This window comes from Phodopus roborovskii, unplaced genomic scaffold (genome assembly GCF_943737965.1).
Source record: "Phodopus roborovskii unplaced genomic scaffold, PHOROB, whole genome shotgun sequence".
Classification (NCBI taxonomy): domain Eukaryota; kingdom Metazoa; phylum Chordata; class Mammalia; order Rodentia; family Cricetidae; genus Phodopus; species Phodopus roborovskii.
Window position 1 is genome coordinate 36,175,533 of NW_026126480.1, and position 26,080 is coordinate 36,201,612.

The 26,080-nt window shown below is 49.4% G+C and overlaps 3 protein-coding genes across 9 annotated transcripts in view; 1 reads left to right on the forward strand and 2 right to left on the reverse strand.

Moving 5' to 3' along the window:
* Bcl7c (BAF chromatin remodeling complex subunit BCL7C) overlaps positions 1 to 6,729 on the reverse strand; it is a 32,138-nt gene extending 25,409 nt beyond the window's left edge. The window contains exons 1-6 of one of the 4 annotated variants that reach the window (XM_051193070.1): positions 6,429 to 6,697; positions 5,903 to 5,981; positions 5,447 to 5,555; positions 5,204 to 5,368; positions 3,689 to 3,774; positions 2,926 to 3,123 (exon numbers count right to left, since the gene is read on the reverse strand). In XM_051193070.1, the coding sequence (XP_051049027.1) occupies positions 2,998 to 3,123; positions 3,689 to 3,774; positions 5,204 to 5,368; positions 5,447 to 5,555; positions 5,903 to 5,981; positions 6,429 to 6,520 (657 nt within the window). In that variant the 5' untranslated portion in view covers positions 6,521 to 6,697 and the 3' untranslated portion in view covers positions 2,926 to 2,997. Of the gene's footprint in view, positions 1 to 2,925; positions 3,124 to 3,688; positions 3,775 to 5,203; positions 5,369 to 5,446; positions 5,556 to 5,902; positions 5,982 to 6,428 lie in introns of those variants that run through there. The other 3 variants (XM_051193071.1, XM_051193068.1, XM_051193069.1) reach the window with 3 other exon arrangements.
* A 3,253-nt stretch (positions 6,730 to 9,982) lies between these two features.
* On the forward strand, positions 9,983 to 13,846 carry Ctf1 (cardiotrophin 1). 4 transcript variants are annotated; one of them, XM_051193073.1, is made up of 3 exons: positions 9,983 to 10,055; positions 11,197 to 11,315; positions 13,218 to 13,846. In XM_051193073.1, the coding sequence occupies exons 1-3, from the start codon at positions 10,031 to 10,033 to the stop codon at positions 13,683 to 13,685; spliced, it is 612 nt and encodes a 203-aa protein (XP_051049030.1). In that variant the 5' UTR covers positions 9,983 to 10,030; the 3' UTR covers positions 13,686 to 13,846. The 4 variants fall into 4 exon arrangements, with proteins under 4 accessions (XP_051049030.1, XP_051049031.1, XP_051049033.1 ...); XM_051193074.1 differs by having other exon boundaries at positions 11,200 to 11,315; XM_051193076.1 differs by lacking the exon at positions 9,983 to 10,055 and adding an exon at positions 10,199 to 10,325 and having other exon boundaries at positions 11,200 to 11,315; positions 13,218 to 13,845.
* A 1,293-nt stretch (positions 13,847 to 15,139) lies between these two features.
* LOC127227784 (cardiotrophin-2) lies at positions 15,140 to 20,946 on the reverse strand. Its single transcript, XM_051192120.1, has 3 exons — positions 20,931 to 20,946; positions 17,391 to 17,524; positions 15,140 to 15,598 (listed from the first exon to the last, which is right to left on the reverse strand). The coding sequence occupies exons 1-3, from the start codon at positions 20,944 to 20,946 to the stop codon at positions 15,140 to 15,142; spliced, it is 609 nt and encodes a 202-aa protein (XP_051048077.1).
* Positions 20,947 to 26,080: the final 5,134 nt, after the last annotated feature.

Genomic DNA, 26,080 nt, shown 5'->3' on the forward strand with positions numbered 1-26,080 from the left:
CCACAGTGATAACAGACCAACCCTCTGGAACAGTAAGGGAGACTCCAATTAAATGCTTTCTTTTCTAAGAGTTGCCTTGGTCACCGTGTTCCTCCACAGCAATGGAACAGTGTCTAAATCACCTTTACGTAAATCCGTTCTACCCATCCTGTTCCTCTAGAGAACCCTGTCTAATACAGTTACATAATAGCAGGATGGGGACGTGAGACATGGGGACTAGGATGGAGACCTCGAGGGGCATAGGAAATGGGAGGGATAGTAGATAGGATGTGGAACTAAGGCCCACAGGACACCTCAGGAGTTAGTTGTCTCACCATTTGGCCATTTGAGCCTGGAGGCTCAGAACAGAATCTGGAAGGGAATAACTTGAAAATGGGGTGAGGCAGGAAGGTATACTGCTCATAAAGAAAAAATAAGGACAGGACAGAGAGCATCCAGGTGACATGGGCCAGGTAAGGGGGAAGAAGGGGGGCCTGCAGTATGAGAGTCCCCAGAAAGAGCTCACATGGAAAGGGAAGGGAAGGCAGCATGTATGCAGCAGGCTGTGACAGGGCTGGGGGTGAGAGGAGCCAGAAGTGGGAAGACTGAACTTGACTCTTTTAAGGATACTCAGAAATGGATACCTGCTACAGAGGAAGAACCTGCCCAGCCTCAATGACTGGCAGGCCTCTGCTACCTGCCCCACACCTTGGTACATCCTTACTTGTAACATGGGATTATGAGGAAAGGAACTTTATTTACTGCACTCTTACTGTACACTCAATCAAGGGATCTCCCTCCACAAATCTCCTCATGTAATTCTTGGAATAGTTTCACCAGGCTCACATTATTATTGTTCCCATTTTACAGATCACAAAACAAGGCAGATGAGAACAAAGAGGCATGTCACATTGAGAATGACTGCAGGAACTGGAGAGAAGGCTCAGCAGTCAAGAGCACTGGCTGCTCTTGCAGGGGCCTCAGGTTCCCAGCACCCACAGAGTGGCTCATAATTGTCTGTAACTTCAGCCCAGGGTATTTGACACCTCTGTCTCCAAGGGCACCTGCGCTTATGTGTACATACCCACATGCAGACACACACACAAACATACCTCTACACATAATCATTTTTTAAAATGGGGCTGGAGATACCTCGGTGGTTAAGAGCACTGGTTGCTCTTCCAAAAGACCCAAGATCCATTCCCAGCACTCATATGGCAGCTAAGAACTGTAACTCCAGTTTCAGGAGATCTGTCACCCTCTTCCAGTCGCCTCAGGCACTGCACACATGATGACAGGCATACTTGCAGGCAAAACACCCACACCCATAAAATTAAAAAAGAAACTGAGTGCAGCCGGTGAAATAAAACCCAGAGTTCAAGACCCTAACATCATGCCATTAAAGCCACACAAGACACTTTACAGCTTGCAGAGTGAGTATTTACATTACTTCACAGTGTCACTGAAGGGAACAATATGACTCACACCCAGAAAAATGCTGAGGTCACCACATGTGGTCGTCCCGATTACTGACCCTCCAGAGATGTCCATATCCTAAGCGCCTGCATGTGAGCATGCTACTCTACATGACAATGCGATTTGCAGATGAACTAAATTCCAAGATGGGGGGATGACCCTGTATTCGCAGGAAGGCCAGTATGACTGACAAGAGGGACCACATGATCAGCAGGAAGGCCAGTTAAAGAATGCTCCGGTAGAAGCAGAAAGGCAGGCAGATTAGGTGAGATTGAAGAGAGGATGAGCCACAGTTTGAAGATAGAAAGGCCCAGAAGAGTTCCCCTGATAGCTGGCTCCAGGAGCCAGCCCTGCAGGTGCCTGACTGGCCCAGCACACTGATTCTAGACTTGTGACCTTCAGAATGATGACATCATGAATCTGTGGAACACTAAGCCAGCCGTTTTGTCATTTGTTTCTACAGCAACAGGACCGCATACAGTCCCTTCCCCACAATGGCCTGCCTAGCCAGCCCTGGCTGCACTGCTGCTACAGCTGACACTTGACATTTTTAAGTGATTGAAACAGGGCTACCTCACCTAACCCTGCTTCTCTGAGAAGTACAGATTGAGGGGTGCTTGTATGGTTGAAGTTTCTCACTGGGCATTGGCCGGGGTGGGGGTGGGGTAGGGGCCGAGGGGGAGTGAGGCCTAGTTATTACCCTTTTAGTCCAGTGAAGAAACAAAGTCATAGAGTAGAAACAACCTGCCTAAAGCCACACAGATAGTGACAGAATTCTCCTGCCTCAGCCTCCTGGGTGCTGGGATTACAAGCGTGTGCCACCATGCCCTGCCCTGTTCATTTACTCACTCATTCCTGAAGCATTTGCTAGGCTTACTGTGTCCCCTCAGTTAAGTAGGGCATGGCTGGGAACCTAGTTCTACCCTTGAGACGCCTGCAGCTTAAAAGACAAATACAGACCTGTCCCCAAACAGCAAGACAAATGCTGAGACAACTGGAAGATAGTTTAAAGGGCTATGGGAACTCAAAAGAGATGATGCTGATAGTCTGGATCAGAGAAGGCATCTAGGAGGAGTGACAACTGCACAAGAGACGAGGACTCAGCACAGAAGTGTGGCCCTGGAGTTCCGCATGGAAGGGATGGTTCAGCTAGAGACACAATGCTGTAGCTTCCTGAGGGCAGGGAAGGAGTAGGGGTCCTCCCCAGTCTCTCTACCCCTCTGGGCCTGTGTTCCTGGCCCTGAAATGGAAGCTGCAGTATCTGCTGGGCCTGGGGAGGGCAGAAGGCGGTGAAGAAGGGCAAAGTGGGAGTGCAAGGGAGGCTGTGGCTCAAGCCCTCACCGCCCATCGAATCATGGTGTGAATGCGGTCCTCAGAGCCTTGGGGACCCCATCTGAGGAATAGAGCATGAGCCAAAACTGTCTCCAAAGACCCTCCCCAGCCTTGACAGGGAAATGACATGACACAAAATTACAAAAGGGTCTTTATTTATAAAAAGTCAAAGGGGCCCTTGGAGCAACAGGACAGGAGGCAGGCAGCTTCTCAGGGGTCAGGGGCATTTGGACAGATGCGCTTGAGTGGGGGGGCGCCCTCCGAGTCCTCTGTGTCACCCTGGGCTGCCTCAGGGACAGGTGGCACTGGCTCAAAGACAGGGTAAGCTTCAGGGGCCTGAAGAGGAAGGGCGGACAGGTGTGAGCTCCACTCTGACCCAGGAGTACAGCCTTCTAGCCTCTGCCTTTTCCACTCTATTCCCCTGGGGACCCAGAGTCTGGCCCAGGACAAAGTGACCAAAAACAATGCAACAAAGTTTGGGAGAAAGAGCTAGATTTTTCTGGAAAGTGAATCAAGGTAACCCTTGCAGGGAAAGGCAAGGCAGCGTCTTAGGCTGACTTGACAGCTCAGGATGTGTGTGTGAGATGCGGGCACCCAGGCTCTCCATGCCGCTGAGGAGAAGCAGCGCCACACTGCACTCTGAGTCTACATTTTTGTTTTCTGATCTCTGGAGGAGCAAGCACCATGATCATTTCAGGCTCTCCATGCTCAAATCAGCCATGGTCCAGCCCTCAGGACTGTGTCTCTAAAACACTCCTCTTCACCCAAGAATCCAACCTCAGCTAAACCTTTCAGTGGGTTCGAGGTCCACATCTCCCTCCTGGACCCTAGTATGCAGTCTCCCTGTGCCCCCAGACCCCATTTCTCACAAGGCCAGAGTCCAGCCTCTGGCCTCTCTCACCTCAGCTTCCAGCAATTCTGGAACAGGCTCCTCCTTGGTCAGCTTCGGGGGGTCATCAGTACCGCCTGCGGGTGTGCCCCCTGGGTCTGGAATGTCAAATGAACAGACACCTCCTGAGCAGCCACTCTGTGCCAGAAGAACAGGTTGGGGGGGGGGGGGAGGCGCAAAAGAAAGCAGGCACCAATCACACTAGACAACACTGTGGGAGCCAGAGGAGGACACTAAGATGCCAGGGGAAGAAGATTCAGGTTGGATTTTGTTTGTTGAGAGTGAGAGTGAGCCAGGAGACAAGCAGAGACAGAAGCAGAATTTAGGCAGAGGAAAACATATGCTTAATGACCACAGTTCTTACGTTACTAAATCTGAATCCTGGCCATCTTGGGCAAACTAAATCACCTGCTGAATGGAAACAGTGACAGTAATACCACGAGAGATGGCTATGAGGAAGAAACGGAGCAATACCCGCGTAAAGCCCTTAGAACTCAGTATGTGCTCTATAAGTGCTAGCTAGCATGTTCATTCACACTTCTTCATGGTATTAGAAATGGGGGTGTCAGACAAGCATTCTAGCATTGAGCTGCATCCCCTGTCCTATATCATTTTACATTAGTAAAGGTATCTGGAACCTGCCCACGTCATGGTGTTCTTGTTGGGGGAACAACTTCAGTGGCAATGGTTAATGAAGGCCTCAGTGTCAAACCAAAGGCCGGGCAGAGCCACTGAAGGAGAAGAGGCAGGAAATAATCATTTCGAATTTGCGCTTTAGGAAAAGCTGTTCTGCAGCTGTGTGGAGACCATTGGGGATAGGTGGGGAGGCCAGAGCAGGTAGAGATGAGAAATGAGAAGGGGGCCTGAGGCACTGAAATCAGCCACACTTGGGACGCAGTACTGACAGACAAGGGACCAACTATATGAAGACAGAGAGGCTGAAGGAGGGCTCACACACCCAAGGTGTTGGCTCACTGACTCTGTGAGTCTGGACATCTTTCTCTGGATGACGGGCTCCTCGTGTATAAAGAGCAATCATAATAGGATTCCTCCCATAAAGTGACAGTGAAGATTAAATGACAAAGCAAAAAAACAAACGTTGAACTGCTCAGAACACCTAGCGGAGAAGGGGGCTTTGCTAGTCGCTACTCTACTCTACTGCTATTGATCATTCCAATCATAAGAATTACTTATTCCCCAAACAAGTATTTACTGAACACCTATTATGTATCCCACAGTACTCTGATGTTACAGGAATGAACAAGATTGGTATGGCTGAAATGAGATGGTAACAGGAAAAGACAATATGCAATCAAAGAAATAAATTTGCATAAAAATTTCAGATGTTGACGTGCTACCTACAAATCTAAGAAGCCAGAGGACTGAGACAGCAGCTGGATGTAATTTCTGCCAGGGTCAGGGAAGGTTTGGGGGGAGCAGGAAGGGGAGAAAGGACATAGGTACAAGGACAAGATGGTGGGTTCAACTTTGAACAAGAGAGGGCTCTTGAGAGCCATCTGGTCTTACCTCTCTCTTGGCCCAGCTGTGGGGGCTGAGTATCCTCAGTAATAGCTTCTGGGGGTCCAGTCGGAGACCCAGGACGGCTGGGCTGGGGAGTGCCCCCAGGGCTGGGCTCAGTGCCCTTCTGCAGAGAACCTTCTGAATGGAAACTCTGGTTGCTGTTCTCATCTGCTAAAGCAAAAGCCAAGTTGGTTGGCCAGAGGGTCCCCAGTAGCTTCCTATCCTCCCCGTTCCAGGATCTGTACATACCATTGAGATCCAGCAGGATGAGGGGGCCACCCCCTCTGGGACTGGTGCCCCTGCTGCGTCTCTCCCGGCCACGGGATCTCTCTGCCCCGCCTCCTGCCCGACGCCTCTCCTGAGGGTTAGAGTGATAAAGTAAGAAGAGCCAGTTGTCTGGGGAATGCTTACAAATCTCCTCAATACAAGTAAGGAAACCTGGGCTCAGGGAAGCAAGAGGGGCTGTCTCAGGTTGTGTAGGCTGTTAAATCTTGAACCGGAGGAGGGGGGCATTGGTGTGTGTGTGTGTGTGTGTGTGTGTGTGTGTGTGTGTGTGTGTGTGCCCGCGCGCGCTATTAATCGTTACCATCTGTCTGAGTTCCACACTGGAGACTTCAAGCTGACTTAAGGTGGAGGCCAAGGTAGGGAGGGATATTGCCTAAGGTTGCACAGATGCAAGGTCTGTTGGGGGTTGGGCTTGCTCACCTCCTCCTGGGGATCCACCACAGGAACCCACTTGAAGATTCGAAGCGAAGTGTCACCCACAGTCACCCAGCGCTTCTCCCTGTGTGAGGGCAGGAGATTGGGTCAGGGTGGCGCAAGGGTGAGCCCCATGCAGCAGGGGGTCGGGGAGATGTGCTAGGGTAAGGAAAGCTTCGCTAACGGGGCATAGAAGCAGAAAAGGCCCTGCAAAGTCTTGTACACAGACGGATGTAACTTAGAGCCGCGGTTTTGCAGACACCTGGAGCACTCAGCAGGGCGCCACCAAGGACCCGGGGCCGAGCTTGCAAGAGTGTCAAAGCTCCAGGGGGCGGGGCATAGATGAGGGCTCCCGCTCTGGGAAAGCACCACTCCGGACCACGCTTTGTAGAGCTCTGGGAATTGCCAGGGGAAGGTGGAAGCCCAGTCGATTCAGAGCACAGCTGGTGGGCGGGGGCAGCTGGCCAGGAAAGGGCGGACGCGTTTGGAGGAGGTGGCTTGGCTGTGTCCCTGGCCCAGGGGCAGTGCTCACCATCTCCGGACCTTCTCGATGGTCGCCATCACCTTCTTGATGTCATCTTTGGCCCGGCTCCGGGTCTCGGCCCGCACGGTCCGGCCGGCCATGCTGGCGGGGCTGCGGCCGGGATAGAGCCCGTGGTGGGACGCCCTGCGGTCCGGCGATCTCAGGCGGCGCGCCAGGCCCCGGCGCCGCTCTTTCGGCCTGCCGTCCCTCCGGGAGTTGGCCGCGCCCTCCCTCGCTCCCCAACGCCTCCGCGCGTCCCCGCCTGGCTTCCTGCGACCGCGCCCCGCCCCGGCCCGTCCCCGGAGCGGCCCGGGCGGCGCGGGCGGCTAGAGCCCCGGCCTGGAAGCCCGGCCAGCCCCGCCCCGGCCCGGGCCCGCCCCTCGGGGCGCACGGACGCACAGCGCCCTCTGCCCGCCGCGGAGAGGGAGAACGGGGGCGGGGGCAGCTGAGCGCTGGACGCGCGCGGCCCGAGCGAGGCGGTGCGTTCCGGCCACGTGGGCACCGGGGTGCGCGAGAGGGACTGTCCTGGTGTGCGTCCACGGCGGGTGGGCGTCCCTGAAATGCTGTGTGTGTGCGCGCGTCTGCCCTCTCCAGGCTGTTTGCTTCTACGCTGCCCAACTTGTTCATCCATTCATTCAAGTCTCATTAACACTGCCAAGTGCGTGGCAGACTTTTGAGTGGGGAGCGGCCTCCTCAGCCAGAATGGCGGAAGTGAAAAAGATAGACCTCGTAGATGAGGTAGCAGAACAACTCTGCATTCCTTGAATCAGGGAGTGTAATTGGTAGAGATACTTGGGGAAACTGGCAGTTTTCCAGAAAAGCTAAACTTATTCCAGCCCGGTCTCCCTGCAATTCCAGCCGAAGAAATAGGTGCTGTCTAATTTTTTGTCTACTTGACATAAGCTAGGGTCGTCTGGGATGGAGTATCTTTGATTGAGAAAATGCCTCCATTATGTTGTTCCATAGGTAAGTTGATTAATAATTGATGTGGGAGAGCCTAGACCATTGTGGGCAATGCCACCCCTGAGCAGATGGGTCTTGGGTACTCTAAGAAAGCAGGCTGGGAAAGCCATGTGGGCCAAGCCAGTAAGCAGTGTTGCTTCATGCCCCCCCCCCCCCCCCCCCCCGCTTCAGTTCCTTCCTCCAGGCTCCTGCCCTGCCCTGACATCCCTTCATGATGAACTGTAACTGTAAGCTGAAATAAATAAACCCTTATCTCCCTAAATCGCTTTTGATCAGGGTGTTTATCACAGCAATAGAACAACATGCTTCTGTATGAACATCAAGACATGTGTACCAGAAAGTTTGTAGCTCTTTTTACAACAAGACCAACCTTGGAGCAACTCCTCAACAGAATGGAATGAAAAACCAGTTACAACCTGTTTATACCATAGACACAGACACAACAACCAGAATGACCAAAGTCCTGCTATGCCCAACAGTGGGGATGAGTCTTGAATAAAATAAACCAGATGTGACAACATGCATTGGATAGTTCTACCATATAAGTCCAGAAAACACACATTTATGGTGTGGAAGGTCAGGGCTGTGATCACCCTTGGGGGCTGCAAGGAAGTAGAAGGGGTTTCTGGGAGCTTGTCACACCCTGTTATTTAGTCTGTCCAGATATTCACTTGCTGCATGTGTAATTTTTCTTTTGTATATTATAGTTCACTAAAAGTTTACTTAAAATGAAGGCTAGTAATATGACTCAGTAGATAAGACACTTGCCACCAAGCCTGATGACCCCAGTTCAATAACTTGAACCCATGTGGTAGAAGAGGGAAGTTCTCTCATTTCCACATACCTTAAACATCATACACATGCAAATAAATATAGAGGGTTTTTTTTTTCTTTAAAAAAAAAAAGTAACTCTGACCAAGTGTGCTGGCTCACACCTTTAATCCTAATACTCAAGACACAGAGGCAGACAAATCTCTATATGTTTGAGGCAAGCCTGGTCTACATATGAGTTCCAGTCCAGCCAAAGATACATAGTGAGACCCTGTCTCAAAAAGAAAGGGCTGGGTGGTAATAGCACACAACTTTAATCCCAGCACTTGGGAAGCAGAGACAGGTGATCACTGTGAATTCAAGGCCATCCTGTACTACTGTACCCAGTCTCAAAAAACTGAAGAAAGGAAGGAAGGGAGGGAGGAACGGAGGGAGGAAGGAAGGGGCTGGAGAGAAGGCTCAGTGGTTAAGAGCCCTCACGGTTTTTCCAGAGGACCCTAGTTTAGTTCCCAGCATCCCATGTTGCACTGCCTGTTAATCTAGCTCCAGAGGACTCAATGCCCTCTTCTGGCCTCCAGCAACTCAGATGCACATATGTCCCTCAACACACACAAAAATAAAAAGGAAAGAAACTGAGTGCATCTTGGTTAATTTTATTTGAAGCTGACCATCAATAGATAGGACATGTCTGCTGTATTTGTGTGTGAAGGGTGTCTGCTAAGTTTTGGTGTGATCATATCCACCACCATGTCTGACAGCAAGTGGCAAAATCTCAGCTCTGTCACACCCACCTGCATGAATTATCTTTATTGCCTTATGCACAACATGGAAATAAATTCATGTGTATACACATAGCATTTAGGATAGTGTCTGACACACAGGGAATACCCAGTGACTACTGCTGGTTAGTGTGCGGTTGTGGCCACTGCTGACAGTCTGGCTTCAAACCTGCTTGCAATGAACTCTAGTAATGAATTCCTTTGCTCAGATGGTTTGCTCGTGTTAACTTCCTCACTCGGCCTTTTCAGTCCTTTTGCTCACAAGCTCCATTATCGGAAGTCTGAAAACAAATAAGGGTCTCTGTGCCAGAGCCCAAGACAGAGGAGGATCTTGGGAACCAATTGTAGAGACAAGTGTGTGCAGTCTTCCAGTGTCCCCTCAGGTTGATGAGCTGCTGTTTGAGTGTGACCTGTCTGAAGCCTGTGGTCACCTGTGTGAGAGCCTGGGTGCCAATGCCTAAACGTGTGTGTGTGTGTGTGTGTGTGTGTGTGTGTGTGTGTGTGTGTAGATGCCTAAACACATATGCATGTGGGGGGGGGTTGGGGTTCTGTAATGGTAAGGTGAGGGAGGGAAAAGGCTGTCTCACTCCTGATCAGAGTGACAGGAAAAGTGGAAGGCGTCTAAAACAAGAAGCCAGTCCAAGGGGTGCATGCCTTCGGCTTCGGTGCACCCTAATCTCGACTGCCCTCGCCTCTCTCTCTTTGTCTTGGCCCAGAGGAAGGACCTGCCTGCCTGTGTTCGGCTGCCAGCCCTGAAACTTTCCTCTCAAAGCAGCTCTTATTGTCGAGCTCTACCTCAGGTCGGAGCCTGTCTCCTCCTCCCAGCAAGACACCAGAGCTGCCTTAAAGGCCCAAGTACCCATTCGCTGTGCCAACACCTGCCTCCCCTCTCTGGCCCCTTCCCAGTCTAAGTCTCACAAGTGGCTTACTGAGCTCAGGGCCAAAGAATCTAGCCTGAAAGTAGTGATGGGAAGGAAATGTTTGTATGATTGGCTGAACCCAAGCCACGCCCCTAGCCCTTTCCCCCTTTTCCCCCCCTCCCCTCCTCCTCTCCGGTAGGGGTGTGTTGAGGGAAACCGGGATCGGCCAAGGGCCAACATGAGCCAGAGGGAGGGAAGTCTGGGTAAGGGGCTGAGTGATTGGATCCTGGGTCCCTGATGGGAATAGGAGTGAGTGGGGTGGAAAGCTGGGGTTTGGATCTCTGTCAACACCATCCCACCCCCGAGTCTGGGAGGGGAAAGACCTGGGGGGGAGGGTTGGGGGAGGGAGGAAACGCCGGTGTCAGGTAACCAGAGGGTGAGTTAGGAAAAAGGGCAGGCGCAAGGGTTTAGAGGAGGCCTGGACTTGATGCTTCAAGGGTTTGGGTTCAGGGGTTAGAGCACCGAATCTATGGGTGAGTACACCCTGAAGAAGGGTTGGGGTCGGGCTGGGGCAGGATAACAGTGCCTCTCAGAGTATTATGAAAGAATCAAAACTGAGGACTGGAGGAAGAGGCCGAATTAAGGAATCTTTTATACGAAGGAGCTATGAGTGACAAGAAGCCAAAGTACAGGCTTCTGAGATCTTGGTTGGAGGTGGGAAACTCAGACGGAAAACCTTGTCGGGTCGGGACTACATTCCCCAGCATGCATTGGGATGCTTGCAGTTTGCATTTTGGGAAATGTAGTCGTTTTCCTTTGGCACTATCCTCTAGTTTGTGCCAGGGCAGGCCCTTGATACATTGATGGTGTTGAGCCTAACATCTCGCCTAGAAGCATGAGGAAGGGAGTAGGTCTTCGGTTTCTCTATCTGTAGAACAGGCCGCGAAAGCGCGTTCCAACGTGAACTTCTGTGCTTCCGTGAGGCTGACTGAATTCAACCAACGGTTGGAGAAAGCCAAAGATACATGACTTCGTCCTTAAAGGCTCTTGGGATAGTATTGGTGGTATAGGGTGAGCATAGCTGCCTTCTAATGAATCTTCACGTGGATAAAAGAAGCTACTTTGGAAGTGAACAAGAAGCTGATTTGAGGGTAGTGAGAATCTGGAGGCAGCCCCTATGGAGACAGTTGAATTTGGTCTTAATAGGATTTCAACAGTGATTTGGGGACAGGAAAAACTGCTTGGCACCTTGTTTTCCCTCCACTGGGACAGACTCTTCCTAGTTTGAATGTTCGCATCCAGAGCAGAACCTCTGGATTCAGGAAAAGCCAGCTTAGGAAAGTTGGCTAAGGAGTGGGTTTGGGTTGCCCTCATAAGCCCTCACTCGCCCCTCTTTCCCACCAGAAGACCCCCAGGCTGACTCCTCAATCTCATTCCTTCCCCATTTGGAGGCCAAGATCCGCCAGACACACAACCTTGCACGCCTCCTGACCAAATACGCAGAGCAACTGCTGGAGGAATATGTGAGTAGAGCTAGGGTGGGATGTGGGCTGGGGAAGCACACATCACAGATGCCTTCACGGGTTTCTTCCGCCTCATCTCATCTCCAGCAGTGGCAATCGCAGTTTTCTAAGGGGAATGTAAACTTTCTTCTGGCCACATAGTAAAGTGGAGCATGCTGCCAGGGCCAGTGGCTCTGAGCCTCAGCTCAGAGGCGCCACCCTCTGTGCTGGAAAGCAGAGGCAGTCTGAGGACACAGGGGGAACTCTGGCAGTCAAGAAACCTAGGTTGGGGCTCAGTGTGATCTTCAGGTCTCAGCTCTGTAACTGTGACTTCCACATAGACATCTAGAGAAGCCAAGAAAGGGTCTCAAGCAGGGCCTAAAAATCTACATGAGGGGACTTTTACAGAGTAAAGGGATGTGCCAACAGTCCTGTCCTGGCCACATAAAAAGACTCCCCTGATTACCAAGGTGTAGTGGGGAAAGGCTGGTGTTTTGATTCAGGCGTACTGTAGGGTTGCTAATTTATGACCTTGGGATGTAATGGTGATATTAAAAAGGAATGTAGCAATGATAACAGCGGCAGTAATGATACAGCCAGCTTTGTAGACATACCAACTTAGGTCCAAATTTCAGCTCTGTTACTTCCCGGGTGAGTAACCCACTGCCAATCATTGTTTATATTCAGCCCATTTTTTAAAATGTATTCATTTATTTTGTGTGCATGAGTGTGTGGGCACACATGTCAGAAGACAACTGAAGGACCTGGCTTTCTCTTTTTCCATGTGGATCCCGGGATCAAACTCAGGTTGTGGGCTAGCAGCCATCACAATGGGCCATGATTTTATTTACAAAGCCATCTTCATCATTATCATCTCCATTTTTAGGAAAACACTGTACTCAAAGTAGCAACCACAAGGCCTGCGCCAAAGGCAAGGTATTTGAAAGGATAAATATTATTGTTAGAGCATTTGACAAATTATGTCAAATACATGTCTTTCATGTATTCTTTCATATGGTATATATCAAGGGGGGGGGGTGAATCTGACAGTCCCTGCACTGTTTCTGTGACCTCTGATAGAAAGACAGAACAGGGAACATTCTTTACTTTCACACATGAGAAGGCTGAAGCCAAAAGAAGGGAATGATCTTGCAAGAAGTCACAGCTAGTAAGTGACAGATAGGAGTTAAACCCAGCTCTGGGACTGAAGGTGTGGCTAACGGGTTAAGCGGCTTCTCAGCCAATTTGGTGACCAGAGTTTGGTCTTCAGAACCAACATAAAGGTGGAAGAAAACTGGCTCTATGAAGTTGTCCTTGACTGTCACATGTGCAAGGTGGCACCATCCTCCTCAACACATCATACACACACGCTTAAAAAATTAAGTAGGACACACACCAGCACTTGGAAGGCCCCTGCAAATCTCTGTGAATTTGAGGCCAGCCTGGTCTAAATAGCGAGTGTTGGGCTGACAAAAGCTATATTGAGACCCTGTCTCAAAATAAACAAGTAAAGCTGAGTGTGGTGGTGCATGCCTTTAACCCCAGCACTAGGGAATAGAGAGGCAGGCAGATCTCGGGGAGTTCGAGGCCAGCCTGGTCTACAGAGTGAGTTCCAGGATACTACATAGTAAGACCCATCTCAAAAATAACCCCCCCACACACACAAAATAATTTAAAAATAACTAATATTTATTATTGAGCTCTTCCTGGGTTCTAGGGCTTGTCCATCGGACCGTGCATACTCCCTAATAAGTACCTTATGAAACTGATACTTATTAGCTGTTAGAGAAACAGAGACAGTCGCTTGTAAACCCCGGATAATTTTTTGGTTTACTCTCAAACACAATAGGAGGGCTGTTAAGAGAGGATGAGCCCCCATTAAGGTCCAAGGAGCCCAGCTGACCGGTGGCCATATCTCCACAGGTGCAGCATCAGGGAGATCCCTTTGGGCTGCCGGGCTTCTCACCACCGCGGCTGTCACTAGTCGGCCTGAGTAGCCCGTCCCCGAGCCACGCGGGACTACCGCTGTCGGAGCGGCTGCGTCTGGACGCGGCCGCCTTGGGTGCGCTCCCCGCGCTGTTGGATGCTGTGCGTCGCCGCCAGGCAGAGCTGAACCCGCGCTCCCCGCGCCTGCTGCGGAGCCTGGAGGACGCGGCCCGACAGACTCGGGCCCTGGGAGCCGCGGTGGAAACGGTGCTGGCCGCTCTGGGCGCAGCAGCTCGCGGGCCCGACCCGGAGCCCGCCGCCTCCGCCCCCCTTTCCCCGGCCAGCAGCGCTTCGGGCGTCTTCTCAGCCAAGGTGCTGGGGCTCCACGTGTGCGGTCTCTATGGCGAGTGGGTGAACTGCACAGAGGGCGACCTGAGCCAGCTGGTGCCTGGGGGCGTTGCCTGAGAGTAGGTACTCAGTACTGGCTCTTGCAAGCTCGCTCTGTCCCACCTTTTTGGCTTCGGATTCTGTCTTCCCATCTGTGTCAGTGTGTTCTTCATTCTCTTTGGATCTTGTCTCCTCAGGGAACTTCGCGTGCCTACCAGTTTCTCATTTTTTTCTCTTTTCTTCCTGTCTTGAGTTTTGTTTTTTGTTTTTGTGTTTTTGTGTTTTTTTTTTTTTTTTTTTTTTTTTTTTTTTGTCTCCGAGAGGTTTCTGTTTTTCGTTCCTTGTCTCTTGTTCTTTGTTTGTTTGCTTGTTTGGTTTTGAGACACGGTCTCACTCTGTAGCTCTGAATGTCCTGGAGCTCCCTATGTAGATCAGGCTGGCCTCGAACTCACAGAGATTCACCTGCCTCTTCCTCCCAGTTTCCCCATCTGTCTCCCGATGGTCCATATGACTATGGAGGTGACACTTTCTCTTCCTTCAGTTCCTTTGTCCCTTCCTGAACAGAAAAGTGCCTGCTGGTCCTGAGGTGGCAAGGCTACCGTCATCAGGACCATCTCCCTGGTGTACTCTGTCCTCTCCGGTTCCTTTGGAGCCCCATCCTTCCCCCTTCGATGGCCTTCCCTTTCTTACCTCCCTATCCTGTCCCCAGTGGCCCCCAGCCCTAGCCTGGTCTATGGAAAACGAAAGACAGAAAAACTTCTTAAGAGAGTTTTATTTGAGAATAAATTAATTTTTGTAAATAAATGTTTAACAATAAAAACCATAGTGTAATGAAACACAGTTGTTGCAGCATATGGGGATATTTAAGGAGAATAGGATCTTTAGGGTACAAGAGGTGCCCCCCCACCCACAAAGATACAGTACAAATACATTCATGAAGGGCCCAGAGCAGGGGTACCACTTCTTAGTCCTGAACACAAAGTGGATGTCCTTGGCAGAAGATAGATGAGACACAAGTCCTAGTGGCTGTGATCGCTGGGCTTCTGTCCACTGGAAGTTCAATAGAAACCGTCAATGGAGAGGTAGACTGAGGACAAGAACCCCAGAAAAAGTGGCCTGTGTTCAGAAAGGCCATGTCTTTACCTAGGAACTGAGGTAGACAAAGACAGGAAGCAAACCCCAGGACTTCCTCAAACACAGGAATAGCAAAGTCGGAGTATGCCCAGGAGGGAGGCCAGCTGTCCTGTCCCTGGGTGGGAAATGAAGCCTCTTTAGAAGGGCTCTTCTTTCCAACCAGGATGTAGGTCTATCAACACACTACAGGCTTGTTGGTCCATCAATTGTATCCCTGAGTCATGCCCATATCTGGAAGGGAGTCTCTAGGACGTGGCAGGAAGGCCCAGGCAATAGAGTGGAGGCTTGGCTTCCAGGAAATAGTCCCAAATGCTTGGCACAGGGGTTCTAACTGCTAAGTGAGATGTGATGTGTTCTGTGTCTCAGAAGGAAGGGACCTCTAACAGAAGGCTGTCCTTCTATGCTGGGTACTTGGCCTTAAGTAAAGCCAAGTCCCTCACAGCCCGATCTGTCCAGTGACCATATTCCCGGGTCACTATGTAGCCTCGACATTTCCTCTCAAAGGCTGAGGCCCCAAAAGAGACAAGCCCTAGAGTGTCCTCTTCTGGGGGAATGGGCAGCCCCAGAGCGGTCATGATAGCAGCCATGTTGCCCAATAGGCCTTGGGCCCTGAGTCTCGCCGCTCCTAGCTGGGCCAGCAGAACAGGACTGCCAGGATTCAGATCACTCTGGTCGTCGCCCACAAGCTGGAGGTGCTGGGTCAAGGCCAGGAAGGCTCCCTGGGCTCGGCTTAGCCGCTCTGCATCGTCCATGGCATGCCAGGTCTTGAAGGAGACTGCAGCAGAAGGCAGGCTGCTGAGCTGCAGTTCAGGGGCTGCAAAGCCAGGGTCACTGAAGGGGCTGCCCTGGTACTGGAGCTGCATGAATGACAGACAGATAGAAAGAAGTAAAGTGACTGAAGGAGTTTCTGGGTGCACATCTTCCTCTGGGACTGGCATTTTCCCAGAGGAAGCCACCATTCACCACCCTCTGGGAGCTGCAGGGATAAGCAAGTGAGCTACGCCTCTATTTTGTCCTCTGTGTGTCAGCTGTGCCTCAGTGAATCACAAGGACCCATAGCTTTGAGTGATAATGTTGTACAATGATAGGAAATAATACCCATAAAAACAAACACAGCATCTGACATGCAAGGTGGGAACCACTACCTACTAGTATATGAATATCAGTGACCAGTATGACTATATGTTCAGTCCGAGTACATTATTAAAATATAACAGCTGATGTTTCTCTTTATTTTTTAATTTTTATTTAAATTAAAAACAATCTTATTTTGCATACCAATCCCAGTTCCCTCTCCCTCCCATCCTCCCATTCCCCCACACCATCCCCCATCCCACCCCCAATCCACTCCTCAGGGAGGGTGAGGCCTCCCATGGGGAATCATCAAAGTCTGTCACATCATTTGGAGCAGGACCTAGGCCCTCCCCTGTATATCTAGGCTGAGAGAGTATCCCTCCATAGGGGATGGGCTCCCAAAGTCCATTTCCACACTAGGGATAAATACTGGTTCCACTGCCAGAGGCCCCATAGATTGCCCAGGCCTCCTAACTGTCACCCACATTCAGGGAGCCTGGTTCAGTCCTATGCTGGTTCCCCAGCTGTCAGACTTGGGTCCATAAGTTTCCCTTGTTCAGGTCAGCTGTTTCTGTGGGTTTCCCCAGAATGGTCTTCACCCCTTTGCTCATCACTCCTCCCTCTCTGCAACTGGATTCCAGGAGTTCAGCTCAGTGTTTGCTATGGGTGTCTGCTTCTGCTTCCATCAGCTACTGGATGAAGGCTCTATGATGGGATTTAAGGTAGCCTCTCCACTATTGCTTAGATTCTTAGTTGGGGTCATCCTGTGGATCCCTGGAGATTTCCGTAGTGCCAGATTTCTTGTTAAACCAATATCCCTCACTATCTATCTCTATGTAAGCTGGCTTCAAACTCACAGAGATCTATCTGCCTCTCTCCCTTTGTTGCTGGTATTAAGGTGTGAGCCATCATGCCCAGCCTAGAGCCAGTGTGATTTTGTAATCACACTGGTGTAAAGAACAATGCAGTGGGAGAGCAGCAAACTCCAGGGTCACAGGACGAGGCGGCCATGACGTAGGAAGGGGCAGGGCTAAGACCAGGTCAAGTTTTTGCCCTGCGACTGAAATCTTGGTGCCTACTACTAAGAATGGAAACCAGCACCACATGGGTCAAGCAAGCAAACATCTAAGACTCAGAAAGCAAGTTGTCAGTTTTACCTCTAGATAGTAAGTGTGGAGGTTCTGCAGCGGAGACACAGACCTGGCTCCAGACACTGGCATTGCACTCACTAGCTCAGTGCCCAACGGCAAATTACCTACTTCTCTACAACTCCATTTTCTCACCTGTAAAATGGATTCAGTTCCACCTCTCGGAGAAGTGTGAAGGGGTCCATGAACCAATGGCATAGAGCCCTCAACATACACTAGGGATGGAGTAAGCGAGTAAGCACAGGGCATGAGGTGGTTCCAGAAGAATGACTGACCACCTAAAGTGACAACACACGTGAATTGTGTCTCTGGCTAAGAGCCACTGCACCCCCAGGCTCCCAGAGGGGTCTCCTGGACCTGCTGTGCTTGCCCTGTCTGGGCCAGCACCTCTTCCCCCAAACCCCTGTATTTGCCCAGCATCACTCACGTATGTCTGCAGCAGTGTTGACGTGTTCTTCTGCATGTAAAGGGCCAGGCTGTAGGCTTGACTGATGGGCTCTGATGGGGAGATAGGGGCTGCAGGGCTGAGGGGTGGCAGCAGGCTCAGGAGGCAGAGGGGAGCTGGTAGGGACATAAGAGGGTCAGCATTGAGTCCTTGTCCCTCTCATCACTCATTCATTCCAACAGTGTCTTTGAAGAGGACAGCCTTTGTAGCCTGTGATTTCTGTTCAAGTCAGACCAAAATTACCTGCTTGGCAGATTGTTTCATGCCCAGAAACCCTGCCCCCCTAATTGAGACAAGGTCTCACTGTGTTGCCCTGGCTGTCCTGGAGCTCACTATGTAGACCTGGCTAGCCTCAAATTCATAGAGATCCACCTGTCTCTGTCTCCTGAGTCCTGGGATTACAGGTGTGCACCCCCTTATGCAATTCTGGGAGGGTTTCTTGTCTGAACACTCATTAGAAATGTTCCCTTTATGAAAACCCATACAGCTATACTAGGCTACCCACAAGTATAACGTGTACCTTTCAGTATTGTTACTTTCAAAAAAAAAAAAAATTGAAACAGTCCAGAGAGATGGCTCATGGGTTAAGAGCACTGGCTGCTCTTCCAAAAGACCCAGGTTTAATTCCCAGCACCCACATGGTGGCTCACAACTTTCCATAACTCCAGTTCCAGGGGATCCAGTGCCTTCTTTTGGCCTTCTCGGGCACTACAACAATGAAATTAAAAACAACAAACAAACTTTGAAGAAAATCAAAAGATGTACCCAGAATCTAATCATTTCTCTCCTTGCCACCTGTAGCACTTCTGAGTAAGCCCTATCACCTCCCCTCTCCTTTGGTTTCTGTTCCCATCTGGTACCACCATATATATAGTCCCTCCCATCCAAGTATGTCCCTCCACTGTTCAGACATCACCATGCCTCACTCAGGGTAACCAGAAGTCCCAGGTGGTGTGCACTTTTCTGTTCCCTCAGCATCTTCTCTCTTTGTGTTCTGCCCACATTCCTCCCTCAGGACCTCATCCCCGCTGTGCCCCACAGGAACCCCAAAACATTTCCAAGGCTGTTTCCTTCCTGTTCTTCGGGCCTCAGCTCAGCAAATCCTGGCCCTCATATCAAAAGTCTGCCTCAGTCGGTGAAAGCACCTTCTAATCGAGGCTGACAAGCTGAGTTTTGATTCTCAGAGCTCTCAGTGGAAAGGAGAGAACTAAGTCCTGAAAGCCCTCCTCTGGTCCTTCACATCACACAACAGTAATAAATGCACCATCAGAAGTCCCTCTCCTGATTTATTGTCTTTGGAGACCTGTTGCCTACAATTACTTATTTATTTACTAGCTTGTTGCTATCTCTCCCTAATGTTAACCCAGGAAAGAGAACCCTTACCTGGTTCATTGCTGCCCTCATACAATAAGTATTTATTGAGTGAATGTAACAATAGACAGTCTTATTTCCATGTTGTCTGTCTCCACTGATCTATATAATCAGTATTTATTTAATATCTTGGCTAGCAGACAAAGAAAAGGGTTTCACTATAACACACACACACACACACACACACTTTATTTTTATTCACCCTCTCCTATCCTTCTCGCCCTTTTTAAGGTTTCTGCCCCCAAAACGTCCCCCTTCTGTTTTCATGTCACGTACATCCCATTGCTGTCTCTGGTCACTCTCCCCCTCTTTAGCCATCCATTCTCCTCTCATAGTTCCCGTCTACATTCATGTTCTGTACATATACATTTAAACTTAGATTCTGCATGAGAGAAAAATGCAATATTTGAATGTGGCTTATTTTGCTTAACATCATGATCTCAGTTCCCTTCATTTTTCTTGAAAATGTTATAGTTTTATTTTGCTACATCTGGATAAAATTTCATTGTGTGTAAGTATCACAATTTTCTTTTTGCCATTCGTCTGTTGATGGACACCTAAGCTGGTTCCAGGTCCTGGCTATCGTGACCAGTCCTGCAATATGGATGTGCAAATATCTCTGTGGTATTCCACCCTCCTTGTTTTGTTTTTGTTTTGGGAGTTTTGTTTGTTTGTTTGTTTGTTTAAGACAAGGTCTCCAGCCACACACCACTACACCTGGTTTACACGGTGCTGGAGATAACTCCAAAGCTACAGGCATACGATACAAGTATTCTCCTGATGGAGACCGGCAGCCCAGACCCCAGCATTCCTTTCGTGATTTGTTATTCATTTAGGTTCTTACTAAAGAATGCTCAGGCTGGCCCTGAGCTTTCTTTCCACCACTACTTCAGAAGCATCTGTGCTGATTGTTTTCCCCTTTGAAGATTTGCTGACATCATCCTCCCAAATCACTGATGCAGCTTGTGCCCCAGCAACAGTGTGAAGCTCACCCACCTGGGTAGGAGGAAGGTTAAGTGCAGATGGTCCCCTTAGTTCCTTTACATCCCTAAATTCAGAACCAATTAGGGCAGAATTGAAGGCAAGCAGGGCAAAGTGTGTACTTTTAACCACAACACTCATGAAGCAGAGGGGGACAGATCTCTAGAACTAGATCAGTCTGGTCTACATAAAAAAGCAAGCTGTGTGGTGGTGGAATTCCAGCATTCAGGAGGCAGAGGCAAGAGGATCTCTGTGAGTTCGAGGCCAGCCTGGTCTACAGAGTGAGTTTCTGGACAGCCAGAGCTGTTATAGAGTGAGACCCTGTCTTGAAAAAATCTAAATAAATAAATAGATAAGAAAGGAGACTGATAGTAGAAATACTTTAGTATTCATTCAACAAGTTTGAGTGAGCTCGTGTCTTCTAGTGTGCCATTATCATTTACTAGTTTGTTTGTAGCCAGGGTCTTGTTATGTAGCCTAGGATTGAATTTGCTATGTACTCTAAGCTAGCTTCAAACACATCATCCTCCACTCTCAACCTCCGAAGTGTTGGGATTACAGGCATGTACCACCATCCCCTTTTGTTGCCTGCAGCACAAATCTGACAAGGTGATCACCATCACTCTGTAGACGTTGTCAGTTCTCTTCTGTCTATCCCAAACCTCTGAACAACATAGATAGCCTTCTCTACCTGCACACATGTATTCATGCAACTGCAGGTGGAAAATTACATTTGCATTGGGCATGCAAAGATCTTTTTTCTCTTGCCTTGTTTCCTAAACAGTATAATATACCAACTACTTAGACAGTATTGACATGGCCTCAACTGTTATAATAATCTAGAGGGGGATAGAAGTATATAGAAAGATGTGCATAGGTTATATGCAAATATCACATTTTATATAAAGGTCTGAAGCATCACTGGAGTTTGGTCTTCACTGAGGAAGTCCTGGAATCAATGCTCTGTGGATACTATGAGGCAATTGTACCAGCACATAGTGGGGCTTCAATAAACACTCCTTGAATGGATGGTGAGTAAACCCTTCAATGTGTGAGGATGTGCAGGTCCCCAGCAGCTGCACAGGCACTGAGACTGAGCAGCAGGAGGTAGCTTGCAGAGTCTCCTTCCATCCTGGTTTCTGGGCCCTGGTGCCCTGTACCCTCACTCACCCAGCAGGCAGTACATGCTCCCTCCTTGGCTCCTTCCTCTGCAGTCTCTGGGTCTTTCCAGGGCACCTGTCCTCCTGTCCCTTGGGTAGCTTTATACCTGGTACTGAGCTCTAGAGCCGCCCAGGAGGGAGGGGAGCTACTCCCTAGGAAAGGCAGGCAGGCAGCAGACAGGGCCCTGGCAGAGAATGAGACAGACCCAGCCAGGGAAAAGGACAGTGAGTTTTGAGAGGGACCAAGACGAGGGCATCTATTCCAGGCCAACCAGAAGCCCCAGGACAAGGAATAGTCTGTGAAGGGGACACTAAGGTGACAACCTAGACCCCTACAGCCCCCAAACTTGACCTTAAACCCTGGTGGTTGGGAAGGAGGGGGCAAGGGCGGGGAGAGGATTATGGGGGACAAAGGGGCAGCCCTGCTCCCTGCTGCTCTGCACGTCTTGGGATCCAATTTCCCTGGAGGAGGCCGCCCCCTGCTCCGCCCATGGGGACCCGGGCATTGGGCTCTGGCTTTCAAGGAGTTTGGAAAAGGAACAGGAGGAGTGGTTTGGGAACTCCATGACCCACACCCAGGTGTGCCCCCTGAATATAGGAACATGCCCTGTGCAGGCAGTTTCACATGTTCATTTGTTCAAGTACTCGTGGCCTGAGTGCCAGCCTATTCCAGTGCTTGGCACAGGGCCTGGAAGCAATAGGCAAAAACCCCTGCCCACATGGAGCTTACCCTCATAGGCATGTCTGTATGCACATATCATATCAGGTGTGTACATATCACATAGCTAGAGTCCTAGACAGATAAGAACTCACCTGTACAGATACACATAGATATACAGACACATCCCAAACACCTGGAATCCCTGCTGGAGCACCTACGTAGTACAAATGTGCTCTTAGAGATGGTCATACATCTCACCTGCAGCTGTCTGGGGTCCTCACCCAGCCATATCTCAACCTCTTAGGAGCTCCTGTTCCTCTGCCGAGGTACAGTATACACAGACACAGGTGGCCTCGTGTGCATTCTCCTGAGACCCTCTTCCTCCCTGGACAGGTGGGAGGAGGCCGCAAAGCTACTTCTGGCTCCTCCTCAGAGCTTTGGGAACCCGGCCACCATGGGGCAATGCGATGCTGTTTGTTCGCTCTGTCTGTCAGAGTGTCAGCCAGATGCTTGTCCTTAACTCCTTTTAGGGTGGGAGGACAGTTCACCCCACCTCTCCCGTTGGAGGGTAAGGTGGAGAGGAAAGTCAAATTCATTCACAACAGACACAGTACAGCGCCTACTGTGTATGACACTGGGGTGAATGAGTGTCACCCAGGTGGAGAGAATCAATAATAAACACAAGCTGACACTGGAATGTTTCAGACTGGTGCGATAGCATATATTTGTAATCCTAGGAGTAAGGAAGGTAAGGCACAGGGAAATCTTGATTTTGAGGTCAGCCTGGACTACATAATGGACCCTATTTCAAAATGAAATTGAGTAAAATAAAACAAGGTTTCCTCAAATGCAAGTGGCTGAGAAGGCAAAGGCGTACAAAATGATTAGTTGGGTGGGTAGTGAGGTAAAATCGGCTAAGGAGTCCAAAGTCCAGAAACGGGTCGTTGCTTACCTGGGATCACACAGCAAAGCCCCCGTCCCCAGCGTGGAGACAGGAGTGGGTATTCCAGTTCTGAACTGTAGACTCAGATAGGAAGGAAGTTGAGGACACAGACAGTTCTGAGTAGGGGGTTTCTGAACAGGATGGGGGCTGCCAGATTGGCAAGTAGGGCCAGTGATAGTTTAGACGATGATGTCAGGGGATTAGGGAGGCCCATTGAGTGGGTGCACTGAGGCGTGGGCCAGGGCCATGGCAGTGGAATAGAGGGAGGAGGGGGAGGGGAACAGATACACGATCTGCACTACTCACAGGTGAAGGTGTACGTGGCCTTCACCCAGGAGGGAAGGCCAGCTCCCACCAGCCTTGCTACTGCCTGCCCCTGCTGAGGGTTTTATTTTCTCCTTGGAGCTGGAGGGTTTAACTCCCACCCCGGGCCAGCTCTTTTTGTCTGAAGTGACCCTCTTGGTGTTGGGGGAGATCAGCAGCTCTGCCACCCTGTCACACCCTGCCCTGTGGAGCTGAGTATCTATGGCAGTTCCAGTCTCTCTAGCAGCCGATCCCTTATGGATCCTAGCAGTTTAGGAGTTGGTAGGTATGAAAGTCCTGCCTGTGTTCATACTGGCTTGAGAAAGGTAATCTGTCTGAGGTTTGGTCTTTCCTTCTTTCCTTGCTTGTGATATTAAGAACAGAACTCAGCTGGGTGTTGGTGGCCTTTGATTCCAGCATTCAGGGAGGCAGAGGCAGGCAGATCTCTGTGAGGTTGAGGCCAGCATGGTCTATGGAGTGAGTTCCAGGACAGCCTCCAAAGCTATACAAAGAAACCCTGTCTTGTAAAACCAAAAAAAAAAAAAAAAGTGTATTTTTAATGTTAGTGTACATGAACTTACATGTGTGCACATGGGTGTAGGAGCCTATGGAGACCAGAAGATGGCGTTAAGTCCTCCTGCAGCTAGAACTGCAGGTGGTTGGGGCTTTTAAGGTGGGTGGGGCTGGAGAGATGGCTCAGCAGTTAAGAGTACTGACTGTTCTGGGGGACCTGGAATTCCCAGCATCCACAAGGCAGCTCACAACTGTCTGTAACTCTGGTTCTAGGGAGTCTGATACCTTTACCCCAATGCACCAAAGTAAAGGTTAAATAAATTATTTTTTTTAAAAAAAGCTGACTTTCCACCCCCCCCCCTTTTTTTTTTTTTTTTTAAGACAGGGACTCACTCAGTCTCCAACTCAACAATTTTCTGCCATCGCCTCTCCTGGGCTGGGATTATTTGACTATTCTTTCTTTCTTTCTTTTTTTTTTTTTTTTTTTTTTTTCTTAAAGATAGAGTTTCTTTGTGTAGCCATGGCTGTCCTGGAACTTGCTCTGTAGATCATGCTGATCTTGAACTCTAGAGAGCTGTCTGTTTCTGCCTCCTGAGTGCTGGGCGTGTGCCACCAATGTGAGGGAAAAGGCCAACTAAAGAAACACACCCTGAGCAGAGCCAAAGAAACACACTTTGGTCCTACAACCAGAAACAATCATCGTAGGGTGTGCTGATACATTATTTATGATTTATTAAAACTTGCCTGAGGATTCAGAAAGCAAAGTCAGCACACAAGCCATAGAAACCAGGCACACACCTTTAATCCCAGGACTCAGAATTAAAAGGAAGACAGATCTCTGTTAGTTCAAGACCACCCTGACTTACACAAGAGTGAAGAGTAACAGAGCTCTTGCCTTTGATCCCAGCACCTGGAATCACACACCTTTAATCCCAGGACCCAGGAGAGATATTTAAGACAGGAACAGGGTCTTAGAGCTGGCATTCATTCTCCAGCTATATTGATGATGGGAAGACATTGAAGTCTCAGGATTCTCCAGCCACGCTGACAAGAGGTTACAGTCTGAGGTTTGGTGGAGCCAGGATTGCCTTTAATTTTGAGGTAGAGTAAGAGCTAGTGCCCAGCTGCTTTGCTTTTCTGATCTTCAGCTTGAAGCTTGAACCCCAGTATCTAGGTCTTTTATTTATTGTTCAGCATGTGCGTGTATGCTTGGTGGGTATATATGCATACTGTGGTATGGGCACCAAGGTCAGAAGACAACTTTGTAGAGTGAGTTTTCTTCCTCCTTTATGTGGGTTCTGGGTGTTGAACTCGAGTTGTGAGGCAGGCAGAACAAGCTACTGTTACCGACTGTGCCATCTTGTTGTTCCCCAATGCTTTCACAAAATTTGATTCTTTCTTTCTTTTTATTTTATTTTGGTTTTTTGAAACAGGGTTTTTTCTCTGTGCAGCCTTGACTGTCCTGGAACTCATTTGTAGACTGCTGGCCTTGAACTCACAGAGATCTGCCTGCCTCTGCCTCCTGAGTGCAAGTGTGGAGTTTATAGGTGTGTGCCACCACGCCTGACTATTTTTCTTTCATGGAGATGGACACCGCCTATTGAGGCTTGCCTCAAATTTATTACATAGTTTAGGATGACTTTGATCTTCTGATCTTCCTACTGCCATTTACCAAGTGCCAGGATGACAGGTGAGTGACACCATGCCATATTTTCTATAGTTCTAGGTATCAAACCATCAAAACAGGATTTTATGTGTGCTTGATAAGCATTTTATCAGCTGGGCTACTTCCCAAGCCCTGATTGTGTGTGTGTCTGTGTGTGTGTGAGAGTGTGTGTGAGAGTGTGTGTATGTGTGTGTGAGTATGTGTGTGTGTGTGAGAGTATTTGTGTGTGTGTGTGAGAGTGTGTGTGTATGTGTGTGAGATATCTGTTGTCTCGCTTTGTTTTGTTTTTGAGGGCAAAGTCTAACTGTGGAGCCCAAGCTGGCCTCAGTGCTTACCTGTTTTCTCTGATACTTCTGGGGGATTTTATGTATATTACTTGGATACAGTTTTTGTTATTTGTCTTTTTGAAACAAATGGCAGAAGACCATCAACATTGTTCTGTACATTATTTTACTTTTTCACTTAATTTTTTTGCTCAAAATCATCTCATATTAGTTTGCCAACTATAATTATTGTCACATACCTTACTTTTACAGAAAAGTAGAAAGGAGCTGGGGGGTGTAGCTTAGTGATAGATGACTGCTTAACTCCCTGGGTTTGATCTTCAGCATGAGGGAAAGGATTTAAAGGGCTCTGGAGATAGTTCCTCGGTAGAGATCTGGGTTTCATTCCCAGGACTGGAAAAACAAATTGGTACCATGTGCCTGTATCGACAGCATTCAGAAGGCTGAGCCAGGAGGATTGTAAGTTTAAAGCCAGTCTGGGCTTCTTTGTGAGACTCTGTCTCAAAGAAAAGAGGGAGAGATGGGATTAAATACATCACAGGCCACAGGAGCAGGAAATATATACTTGTAATCCCACCAACTGCCCAGGAGGAACACACTTTTCCTATTGTAGTAATAAAACACTGTGACCAATGCAACTTACAAAAGGAAGTGTGTGTAGGCTTATGGTTTCAGAGGGCTAGAGTTCATGGTGGTTGAGCCAAGACAGGGCAACAGGAGAGCTCACGTCTTGATCCATAAGCAGGAGGGGAGGAGAGCATGCTGGGAATGGTGGGAGTCCTAGGGACAC